The 12,845-nt window shown below is 43.4% G+C and overlaps 1 protein-coding gene across 2 annotated transcripts in view; it reads right to left on the minus strand.

The window, feature by feature from the left end:
* Positions 1-707: 707 nt before the first annotated feature.
* LOC143955546 (uncharacterized) overlaps positions 708-12,845 on the minus strand; it is a 48,478-nt gene continuing 36,340 nt past the window's right edge. Inside the window, exons 4-9 of one of the 2 annotated variants that reach the window (XM_077465595.1) lie at positions 12,600-12,749; positions 12,355-12,496; positions 12,005-12,102; positions 11,743-11,889; positions 9,315-9,453; positions 708-5,169 (exon numbers count right to left, since the gene is read on the minus strand). In XM_077465595.1, coding sequence (XP_077321721.1) covers positions 3,317-5,169; positions 9,315-9,453; positions 11,743-11,889; positions 12,005-12,102; positions 12,355-12,496; positions 12,600-12,749 — 2,529 coding nt within the window. In that variant the 3' untranslated portion in view covers positions 708-3,316. The remainder of the gene's footprint in view (positions 5,170-9,314; positions 9,454-11,742; positions 11,890-12,004; positions 12,103-12,354; positions 12,497-12,599; positions 12,750-12,845) is intronic. The other variant, XM_077465596.1, reaches the window with a different exon arrangement.

Here is a 12,845-nt window from a genome sequence, read left to right on the forward strand (position 1 = left end):
AAAATAAAATTCCCAAAAAGAAAATTCTTGGAAAGAAAAGATGATTGCTGACCACGAAAATCCTTTTCTGTAGCAACATGAGGTGAAATTGAAGGCTTGGTTGGTTTTGAAATCAATGGTGGATCAAAAAACACACAAAATTTCTGATTTTCGAAAGAAAATGCGTTTGGAAATTCGACCAACGTATAGCCTGCATAATCAAGCAGTCCAGGAAGAACCTTTGACAGGAAGGATCAGTAGTCCGTTAATTCACACCCAACACATTGCTGCCTAATGCCACGTACACACGGTCAGAATTCTCGTCGGAAGGGTGGATGGTTTTTCTGATGGAATTTCCGGTCAAGCTTGCGTTGCCTACACAGTCATACCAAATTCCGACCGTCAAGAAAGCGGTTACGTACAACACTACGACAAGCCGCAAAAATGAAGTTCAAGGCTTCTGAGCATGCGTCGAATTGTTTCAGAGCATGCGTCGGAATTTTGCACGTCAGAATTGCCACAGACGATTTTTTTCCTTCTGAAAACTTGAGAACATTCCGCCAGAAAAAGTCAGATGGAGCCTACACACGGTCGCATTTTCGGATGAAAAGCTCTCATCGGTCTTTTGCTGGTCGAATTTCCGATCGTGTGTACGTGGCATTAGTCTCTAGTTCCCTTAACATCTCAACACAACCCTATAAAGAACAACAAAAGTGCTAACCACTTAGCCACTGTGATATGCTTTATTAATCATACATTCTCTGGACCAATAAAAGGCAGATTTTTTTCAGTTATTGAAAAAAAAACAAAAAAAAAACAATGAATTGCAGCAAGCAATCAAAAATAACAAAGAAGTCCACTGATAAAAGAGAAGTCCTGGTTGACCGGATGTTCCTGTATTTGTTTTCATTATATTTAGCCATTTCTTCTTCGGTGCTTGTTTATTGGTATGGCTGTTCTTGTATTGTCATGATTGCCCAATTATTGCTCCATATGTTGTCATGATTACCCAATTATTGCCCCATGTGTTGTCATAATTGCACAAATATTGTCCCATGTGTTGTTATGATTGCCAAATTATTGCCCCATGTATTGTCACGATTCCCCAATTATTGCCCCATGTGTTGTCATGATTGACCAATTATTGCCACATGTATTGTCATGATTGCCAAATTATTGCCCCATGTGTTGCCATGATTGCCCAATGTGTTGCCATGATTAGCCAATTATTGCCCCATGTGTTGTCATGATTGCCCAATTATTGCCCCATGTGTGTTCATGATTGCCCAATTATTGCCCCTTGTGTTTTTATAGTTGCCGGTGTGTTATTCACCTTTGTGGTGTACCTGCTCTCACAATTGCCTGTGTGTTGCCCATGGATTACCACAGGTATGTCATTGAGGGAAGTGTGTTTTCTACATTACTATAACTGAATCACGGGAGGACCATAACTTGTAAATCCCACCCTGAAACGCTTTAGTATTTGTACCATGCCTCTAATGCATTGTGGCACACAGGTACTATTTCTCCCACTGACACCAATTTAGGTGGTCTATTCCTCCCATGGACACCAATAATGGGGCACTATTCCTCCCACTGATACCAATTAAGAGGGGCACTATTCCTCCCACTGACCCCAATGATGGGGCACTACTCCTCCTACTGATACCATTGACAAGGAACTATTACTTCCCACTGATACAATTGATAGGGCATTATTCCTCGTATTGATGCCAGTGATGGGGCACTATTCCTCATACTGATGCCAGTGATGGGGCACTATTCCTCATACTGATACCAATGATGGGGCACTACTCCTCATACTGATACCAATGATGGGGCACTACTCCTCATACTGATACCAATGACAGGGAAGTATTACTTCCCACTGATACCAATAATGGGGTACTATTCCTCCCCATCAATAATGGGGTACTATTCCACACCATAATTTGTGTTAATGGAAGGAATAGTGCATCATCATTGAAATAAGTGGAAGGAATAGTGCCCCGCCATTGGTATCAGTAGGAGAAATAGTGTCCCATCATTGGTATCATTGAAGGGAATGGTGCCCCATCATTTGTATCAGTGGGAGGAATAGTGCCCCATCATTGGTGTCAGTGGGAGGAATTGTCTCATTGTTGGTGTCAGTGGGAGGAATAGTGCCCCATCATTGGTGTCAGTGGATGAAGTGGTGCCCCAAGGGCCGGATAAAGGTGAGCAAAAGACCGCATCTGGCCCGTGGGCCACAGTTTGAAGACCACTGTCCTAGATAATCTGAGGCTCATGGGGTTACAAAAGTTCTCTGATATACTTATATCTATAGCTGCTTGCTGACCGCCGCATGTACATATACGTTGGCAGAATGGCACGGCTGGGCAAACGGGCGTACAGGTACGTCCCTTTGAATTTTCCGCCATGTGGTCACGTGCGCGCCGCCGCCAGCGAGCACGCAGCCCTGCTGGGAACTCTGTGAGTAGGATCTCTGGTCCCGTGGACTCTATGCCCGCGGGGATACGCGCGATCGTCTCACGGAGCTGAAGAACGGGGAGATGCATCTCCCCATTCTGCCTAGTTACAGTGTCACTGATCATAGCTTCCTGTGATCGGGAGCTATGATCAGTGAAGTGTCATTCATAGCCACGCCCCCTAACAGTTAGAATCACTGACCAGGACACACTTAGACCCTTCCCTAGGCCCCTAGTGGTTAATCACTTCACTGCCAGTGTCATTTTTTACAGTAATCAGTGCAATTTTATAGCACCAATTGCAGTAAAAATGACAATGGTCCCAAAAATGTGTCAAAATTGTCCGAAGTGTCCGCCATAATGTCGCAGTTATGATAAAAATCGCAGATCTCCGCCATTACTAGTAAAAAAAAAAAAAAAAAAGATTAATAAAAATGCCATAAAACTATCCCATATTTTGTAGATGCTATAACTTTTGCGCAACCCAATCAATAAACGCTTATGGCGATTTTTTTTTACCAAAAATATGTAGAAGAATACGTATCGGCCTAAACTGAAGAAAAAAAATTGTTATTTTATATATTTTTTGGGGGATATTTATTATAGCAAAAAGTAAAAAAAAAGCGTTTTTTTCAAAATTGTCGCTCTATTTTTGTTTATAGCGCAAAAAATAAAAGCCGCAGGGGTGATCAAATACCACCAAAAGAAAGCTCTATTTGTGGGAAAAAAAGGACATCAATTTTGTTTGGGAGCCACGTCGCACGACCGCGCAATTGTCAGTTAAAGCGACGCAGTGCCAAATCGCAAAAAGTGCTCTGGTCTTTAGCCAGCCAAATGGTCCGGGGCTTAAGTGGCTGGAGGTCCTGGGTCTACATATTTGTTATGAGGGACTCCCCCTGTCCTGTTAGCCCACATGAATTCTCTGGTGTTTGAGAAGGACTGCTCTCTGAATTAAACATTTCCCGCACTCCTGAACAGGAGTAAGGACGCTCACCCGTGCGATTCCTCTGGTGTCTAAGAAGGCTTCCTTTCTCTGCAAAACTTTTCCCGCACTCTGAACATGAATATGGACGCTCACCCGTGTGAATCCTCTGGTGTTTTAGACGGTCACTGTTTTGAATGAAACCTTTCCCACAATAGGAACATAAAAAAGGACGATCTCCTGTATGAATTTTCTGGTGTTTCGAAAGTTCTCCTTTCATAACGAAAGATTTCCCGCACTCTGAACATGAATAAGGACGCTCGCCTGAGTGAATTATCTGGTGTGCAGTGAGTGTTTTTTTGCTTATGAAACATTTTCCACACTCCAGACATGAGTAGGGACGATCGCCTGTGTGAGTTCTCTGGTGTATAAGAAGGGTTCCTTTCTCAGTGAAACTTTTCCCACACTCTGAACACGAATAAGGACGCTCACCTGAGTGAATCATCTGGTGTGCAGTGAGTGTTTTTCTGCTTATGAAACATTTTCCACACTCCAAACATGAGTAGGGGCGATCGCCTGTGTGATTTCTCTGGTGTACAAGGAGGTTTGCTTTCTGTGTGAAACCTTTCCCGCACTCTGGACATGAATATGGGCGGTCACCTGTGTGATAATTCTGGTGGACGAGGAGATGTTTTTTCTGGATAAAACATTTTCCACATTCTGAACATGAAAAAGGACGTTCACCTGTGTGAATTTTCTGGTGGGTAAGAAGGTTTCTTTTCTCTTTGAAACATTTTCCACACTCTGAACACGAATAGGGACGCTCACCTGTGTGATTTTTGTGGTGACTAAGAAATGCTTTTTTCTCATTGAAACATTTCCCGCACTCTGAACATGAGTAACGATGCTCACCTGAGTGAATCCGCTGGTGTGTAAGTAGGCTTCGTTTCACTGTAAAACTTTTCCCGCACTCTGAACATGAATATGGACGCTCACCAGTGTGAATCCTCTGGTGTTTAACAAGGTCGCTGTTTTGAATGAAACCTTTCCCGCAATCTGAACACGAGAAAGGGCGTTCTCCTGTGTGAACTCTCTGGTGTTTAGAAAGTTCTCCTTTCTTAATGAAAGATTTCCCGCACTCTGAACATGAATAAGGACGCTCACCTGAGTGGATCATCTGGTGTTTAAGAAGGTCACTGCTTTGAATGAAACCTTTCCCACAATGTGAACATGAATAGGGACGTTCTCCTGTGTGAGTTCTCTGGTGTACAAGAAGGTTTGCTTTCTCAGTGAAACATTTCCCGCACTCTGGACATGAATAGGGACGCTCGCCCGTGTGAAATTTCTGGTGCTTGACAAGATGTCCCTTTTGAATGAAACATTTTCCACACTCTGAACATGAAAAAGGACGTTCACCCGTGTGAATCCTCTGGTGGGTAAGGAGGTTTTTCTTCTCTTTGAAACATTTTCCACACTCTGAACACGAAAAGGGACGCTCGCCCGTGTGATTTTCACAGTGATTAAGAAATGCTTTTTTCTCATTAAAACATTTCCCGCACTCCGAACATGAATAAGGCTCTTTTGATCTATCAACAGTGTGAGATCTCAGATGGATGTCAAGAGTTGCAGTATGTGACTGATCAGAAGGTTCTCCGGGATCTGTTGGTCTTTCTAAATGAGAAGATCTCTTATGGATGTTTTCAGGGACAAGATTTACTCCTGTAGAATATTGTGCAATGCCGTTACAATCAGGAGATAAAATAAGACGTCCCTCGGGGGTATTCCAGACATAGTGTCCGTCTGTTGGAAAACAAAAAAACATTTTTCTTAGAATTATTCTTCACGCTTTACATTCAGGATCCAGGTTTGTTGGTCTACAACTCAACAGTTTCTCATAGCTCTGGCAATGAACTACCGTATATACTCGAGTATAGGCCGACCCGAATATAAGCCGATCCCCCCAATTTACCACAAAAAAACTGGGAAACTTATTGACTCGTGTATAAGCCGAGGGTGAGACATCCCTGTGTCCCGTCCATCCCTGTGTCTGTCCCTGTGTCCCGTCCGTCCCCGTGTCCGTCACTGTGTCCCGTCCGTCGCTGTGTCCCGTCCGTCTCGGTGTCCCGTCCGTCTCGGTGTCCCGTCCGTCTCGGTGTCCCGTCCGTCTCGGTGTCCCGTCCGTCTCGGTGTCCCATCCGTCTCGGTGTCCCGTCCGTCCCTGCCTACCTGTGCTGATCTGCAGCCTCTGTGTGCCGTGCCATGCTCTGCTCTCCTCGTCCTTGACGGCCATTCCTCTGTTCAAAAGCTGCGCCTCCCTGTCTGTGATAGGCGGAACACTCAATTTCCCAGCAGTCAGTGTTCCGCCTATCACAGACATCCGCTCATTCTCATACTACGGACGAGGATGAGAGGATGTCCGTGATAGGCGGAACACAGACTGCTGGGAAATTGAGTGTTCCGCCTATCACAGACAGGGAGGCGTGGCTTTTGAATACTAGAATGGCCGCCGTCTGTCTGCTAGACACGCTGATCGGGCAGGCAGGCGGCGATGACTCGAGTATAAGCCGAGGGGGGCACTTTCAGCCTCAAAAAAAGAGGCTGAAAATCTCGGCTTATACTCGAGTATATACGGTAAGTACAATCATAACTCCTTTCATGTGGTGTACAGTATCTCCTCCTCATTTGTTGGGAACATGACGTTATATTGAGGAATGGAGATGGACCTTTCATATGGTGTACAGTATCTCCTCCTCATTTGTTGGGAACATGACGTTATATTGAGGAATGGAGATGGACCTTTCATATGGTGTACCATATCTCCTCCTCATTTGTTGGGATCATGACGTTATATTGAGGAATGGAGATGGACCTTTCATATGGTGTACAGTATTTCCTCCTCATTTATTGGGATCATGACGTTATATTGAGGAATGGAGATGGACCTTTCATATGGTGTACAGTATCTCCTCCTCATTTGTTGGGAACATGACGTTATATTGAGAAATGGAGATGGACCTTTCATATGGTGTACAGTATCTTATTCCCTTTTGGTGGTAACATGGTGTTATGTTGAGAAATAGAAATGGAGCTTTCAGCGCTGAGACTCTGACCCTACGTGTTTCGTCCAACAGGACACCCTCAGGGGTTTCTAGCGCAGAAGCTTCATCATATTTTCTCCATTTGTTGGGAACATGACGTTATATTGAGGAATGGAGATGGACCTTTCATATGGTGTACAGTATCTCCTCCTCATTTGTTGGGAACATGACGTTATATTGGGGAATGGAGATGGACCTTTCATATGGTGTACAGTATCTCCTCCTCATTTGTTGGGAACATGACGTTATATTGAGGAATGGAGATGGACCTTTCATATGGTGTAGAGTATCTCCTCCTCATTTGTTGGGAACATGACGTTATATTGAGGAATGGAGATGGACCTTTCATATGGTGTACAGTATCTTCTCCTCATTTGTTGGGAGCATGACGTTATATTGAGGAATGGAGATGGACCTATTAGTGACAGGGTGCTATTCAGGTCCAGGGCCGTAGTCCATCCCTATGAAAAGCCATAGATGGCCTCTGCCCCCACCTATAACTGGCCTTCACAGCTGGAGCACATGGAAGGGCAAATGCATGAAAGACAAAATCATTAGAATGCATGTGCTTCCAGTGTGGTGACCCTCATACATTTAGAAGGTTAGGACTGCAAGTGATACAGGGTGACATGAAGAGGCCTTGCAGCTTATGCATGCATTTGCAAATGTGTGCAAACTAAACCCCTCTTTTTAACATACAGTATCTCACAAAAGTAAGTACACCCCTCAAATTTTTGTAAATAATTTTATTCTATTTTTTCATGTGACAACACTGAAGAAATGACACTTGTCTACAATGTAAAGTAGTGAGTGTACAGCTTGTATAACAGTGTAAATTTGCCGTCCCCTCAAAATAACTCAACACACAGCCATTAATGTCTAAACCGCTGGCAACAAATGTGAGTACACTCCTAAGTGAAAATGTCCAAATTTGGCACAAAGTGTCAATATTTTGTGTGGCCACCATTATTTTCCAGCACTGCCTTAACCCTCTTGGGCATGGAGTTCACCAGAGCTTCACAGGTTACCACTGGAGTCCTCTTCCCCTCCTCCATGATGACATCACAGAGCTGGTGGATGTTAGAGTCCTTTCGCTCCTCCACCTTCCATTTGAGGATGCCCCACAGTTGCTCAGTAGGGTTTAGGTCTGAAGACATGCTTGGCCAGTCCATCACCTTTACCCTCAGCTTCTTTAGCAAGGCAGTGGTCATCTTGGAGGTGTGTTTGGGGTCATGTTGGAATACTGCCCTGCGGTCCAGTCTCTGACGGGAGGGGATCATGCTCTGCTTCAGTATGTCACAGTACATGTTGGCATTCATGGTTCCCTCAATGATCTGTAGCTCCCCAGTGCCGGCAGCACTCATGCAGCCCCAGACCATGACACTCCCACCACCATGCTTGACTGTAGACAAGACACACTTGTCTTTGTACTCCTCACCTGGTTGCCCCCACACACGCTTCACACCATCTGAACCAAATAAGTTTATCTTGGTCTCATCAGACCACAGGACATGATTCCAGTAATCCATGTCCTTAGTCTGATTGTCTTCAGCAAACTGTTTGCGGACTTCCTTGTGCATCATCTTTAGAAGAGGCTTCCTTCTGGGACGACAGTCATTCAGACCAATTTTATGCAGTGTGTAGCATATGGTCTGAGCACTGACAGGCTGCCCTCCCCCCCCCCCCCCCCCAATGCTGGCAGCACTCATACCTCTATTTCCCAAAGACAACCTCTGGATATGACGCTGAGCATGTGCACTCAACATCTTTGGTCGACCATGGCGAGGCCTGTTCTGAGTGGAACCTGTCCTGTTAAACCTCTGTATGGTCTTGGCCACCGTGCTGCAGCTCAGTTTCAGGGTCTTGGCAATCTTCTTATAGCCTAGGCCAGTGATGGCGAACCTTGGCACCCCAGATGTTTTGAAACTACATTTCCCATGATGCTCCACTACACTGCAGAGTGCATGAGCATCATGGGAAATGTAGTTCCAAAACATCTGGGGTGCCAAGGTTCGCCATCACTGGCCTAGGCCATCTTTATGTAGAGCAACAATTCTTTTTTTCAGATGCCCTGAGTTTTTTGTGACCAGTGTGAGAGCGATAACACCAAATTTAACACACCTGCTCCCTATTCAGACCTGAGACCTTGTAACACTAACGTGTCACATGACACCGGGGAGGGAAAATGGCCAGTTGGGTCCAATTTGGACATTTTCAGGGGTGTACTCACTTTTGTTGCCAGCGGTTTAGACATTAATGGCCGTGTATTGAGTTATTTTGAGAGGACAGCAAATTTACACTGTTATACAAGCTGCACACTCACTACTTTACATTGTAGACAAGTGTCACTTCTTCAGTGTTGTCACATGACAAGATAGCAGAAAAGATTTACAGAAATGTGAGGGACTAACTTTTGTGAGATACGGTGTGTGTGTATAGATCTTGTTCATTTCTTCAGTGTTGTCACATGAAAAGATAGAAGAAAATATTTACAAAAATGTGAGGGGTGTACTCACTTTTGCGAGATACTGTATACTGTTGGACAGGGTAATTCCGTTAGTATGCAGACTGGTTGGTGAGTTGAGCTTGGAATTTTCTTTGGTTTTGTCTTTCTATGAAACCCAAACCCTGAAGACCCATTCTGGGGGTATTCCCACCAGTATGGGCAAAGTCTTGACCATTTATAGTGTCCAGTGACATTATCACCGAGAAACTTTGACTTTACTGTAATAACAGGGACTGCGTTTGGAATGTATTCACTTTACAGTGTAAACTTTTCAAACTCTCAGAGCTCAGTCTCAGTTCCTATAACAGACCAAACTGTCTTCCATAGTGTCTGATACTTACTTGTGTTGATAGGTAGAGACATTTCTTCTTCACTTTTCATAATCATCCCGACCTCCTCCGTGGATGGCTGATCACCCCCCACATACGTCTCTACTTCTTCCTCTTTAATCTCAACTTTTATATTAATCCGTTCTTCACCCTACACCCCAAAATAATAGAAAACATCTATTAAAGCTGAACTCCGGGCAGACATAAAAGACACAAATGATAGCAGCTCTGTAATCATAAATACATTATTGATTTTTTATTTTTTTTATAAATATAAGCAGTGTAAGTACGTGAACGTGACCTGGTATCAGGCTCTTATACCCGTACATAAGAGCTCAGACAGGGAGAGGGAGAAACAGAACAATGAGCCAATCAGCTGTACTGCAGAGCAGAGTGGCAGACAGGAGAGCTTATCAATCTGCTCCTTCTCCTATTACTGTCCAGTCACAGGCTGGGGGAGGGACAAGACCAGCAAGGGTAATTGACTCGAAGCAGAGATAAATCAAGTCTACTGCCCATTTCCTGTGAGCCCAGGAAACCCGGGACTCGTTCCTTATTGACACATTATTACATCGGCCAGGACTTACAGGAGCAAAGAACAGCACTACGTTACTTAGTATGCACCCCCCCATTGGAGGAACACAAGGAGGAAGAGGACCCATGATTACATATTTATTTTGTAAGCTCTATGAGCCGGGCCCTCCTGTACCTTTTGTATTGTACTGTAATTGTGTTGTCTCCCCTATACATTGTAAAGCGCTGCGTAAACTGTTGGCGCTATATAAATCGTTATTATTATTATTATTATTATTATTAATAATAATAATAATACATATGACTAGACTTAAGACCCATAGAAGAAAGAAACGAATAATGATTTTAATAAATCTAAACACCAGGTATATTTCAAAAAACGGCCTATAATACACCACTCAGCGCCAAATGAGGACTATACCACAGATCTAAAAATTATATATAAAAAAACAAAACAAAACAAAAAAAATAAATAAATAATAATAATAATAATAATTATATATATATATATATATATATATATATATCTCTATCTCTGCATATATGATAACGATAGAACCAAAAAGATAATAATAAAATCTGTCAGGTCTTTATGTCCTACCAGACAAATCGATACGGTAGCAGCCATTTAAAAAGTATAGTAATTCTATAAACCAGTAATACCAAAAATTCATCGATATGGATCTGAGAATATCAGTATTAAAACAGCGCTCTATATAGAGTCCAAGATATTGCCTAAGGATACTAACAAGGTTTGTTTCGTTTCTTGGAAAGCACATGATTATCAGGGAATTAGCAGACCAGACTGTGTGGACTACACAGAGGAAACCCAAAGCGCATGCAGGTCTCCCAGACCTCTAACATTCCAAGAGTATAAGACCAACTGGCCAGATTACCAGATGAAAATAGAAGAAAGAAAGCCTAAAAAAAAAAAACAAATGCAGCCATCACATCTAAGAATTGGTAAAGTGTACCTCATGGCCCTACCTCACGTCAGCATACAATGGGTTAACACCTTTCCCCTCCCCCACTGAAGTGTTCTTTTTTTTTTGTTGGCGATACTCCTGGGCACCTGTGGATTGCAATTGCATTGCTGAAAACGGGATCCCTGAGTGAGGACGTATGAATTTTGGTATACCTAAAGAGTGACTACTCCTTAAGGCTCGGTTCACACAGGGGGCGACACGACTTGCCGCGCCGCGACCTGACAAGTCGCCCCCGTTCTGTACTACGGAACCATTCTAAGAGGAGCGACTCGAGTCGCTCCGACTTAGAAAAAAGGTTCCTGTACTACTTTTGGGCGACCTCGGGCGACTTGCATTGACTTCTATACAGAAGTCGTTTGCAAGTCGCCGCTGAGGTCGCGGCGCGGCAAGTCGTGTCGCCCCCTGTGTGAACCGAGCCTAAGGCTGTTTTTATCAACATTGTCTGGTGAGTTTAACCCCCTATGGGGGATGTATCGCATGCGGTGAAGTCCTCCCATTGTTTGGTGGAAGCGATTTCAACAGCACTTTGATATAACCACCGTGAACACCTCGCAACGTTGATTAAATCACTACAATCACCCTGTCTGCACATTAAGGACTTTCTTTTTAGAGTTTAAGTATAATTATTTATGAAAATATCTTGGACTCTATATAGAGCGCTGTCTTAATACTGATATTCTCAGATCCATATCGATGAATTTTTGGTATTACTGGTTTAAATGATTTTAATAAGGCAATAAACACGGGGGTTAAATAACGAAGGGTGCTCAAAGAAGCAACTGGAAATGGGGGTGGGTGGTTTGGGGAGAAAAGGCTGCACTTCAGATGTAGAAGTAAGCAATAAAACAAGACTACATAGAAGAATGTCAGCTCACAAAATATAGAAATATTTCTGTGTTCTATACAACAAGTCCACCTACCTGATGATGGTGAGGGATGGTATGACCTTCCCATGTGGAATTCCGGGAAGAGAGAGGACAACATCCGCCCATAGACTGCTGAGCTCCACTCACCAACGTTTCCTTTTCTTCTTTAATCTCAACTTTGATATCATTTGGTTCCTTTTCCTAAACCCCAAAAATGATTGAATATATTCATAAAAAACAACAAGACGTTACATAAAAGAATGTCCTCTCATAGATTACAATTCTGTTTGCATTCTAGTTGCTCAGTCCCACCTACCTGATGATGGTGGGGGATGGTGTGATCTTCCTGTGTGGAATCCCGGGAATACAGAGGACGGGGACATCTCTCTGGTGGGTTCCCATTACTGGATCCATCTGTAGGAAACACACACACTGACTGAATACATTGTTTCTATGTGTTTATCAGATGATGGGGGATCTAGGTGGAGCCTCCGTACTGCTCTCTCCTTTACAATAAAGTCTCCTCTTACCCGGTGATGTGAGGGGCGGCTGATTGTCCATCATGACGTCCTTGTAGACCTCATTTGGTCAATGTAAAGGTCTACAGATCCTCATTCATAAACCTATAGTTTTGAACAGTTTCTGTATTTAGTGTTCACTACTCACCTGTGCTGATATCTAGAGAGGTTTCCTCTTCTTTAGTTGTCACCATCATCCCAACTTCCTTCATAGACTCCTGATAACACATCACAGTCATTACCTTTTCTTCCTCTTTAAACTCAACTTTCACAGACATCTGTTGTCCGTGCTAACAGAAAGAAAAGAAAACAGTAAAATGTGAAGACCAACAGGATAATAGAAGAGTGTAATCTCATACAGTCTAGAGTCACTTTTATGTTCTTCCCATCTACCTGATCAAGGCGAGGGATGGTGTGATCTTCCTGTGTGGAATCCCGGGAATACAGAGGACCTCCCTCCTTCATAGACTGCTGAGCTCCACTTATCAACATTTCTTCTTCTTCCTCTTTAACCTCGGCTTTAATGTCTTTCAGTTCTTCACCCTAAACCCCCAAATATAAAAGAACACATTTGTAAAAACGAACAAGAGATTACAAAGAAGACTGTCCTCTCATAGATTAGAAGTCTCTCTGAATTCC

Source organism: Lithobates pipiens, unplaced genomic scaffold (assembly GCF_037356315.1).
Source record: "Lithobates pipiens isolate NorthernLeopardFrog02 unplaced genomic scaffold, aLitPip1_a1.2 Scaffold_35, whole genome shotgun sequence".
Lineage (NCBI taxonomy): Eukaryota > Metazoa > Chordata > Amphibia > Anura > Ranidae > Lithobates > Lithobates pipiens.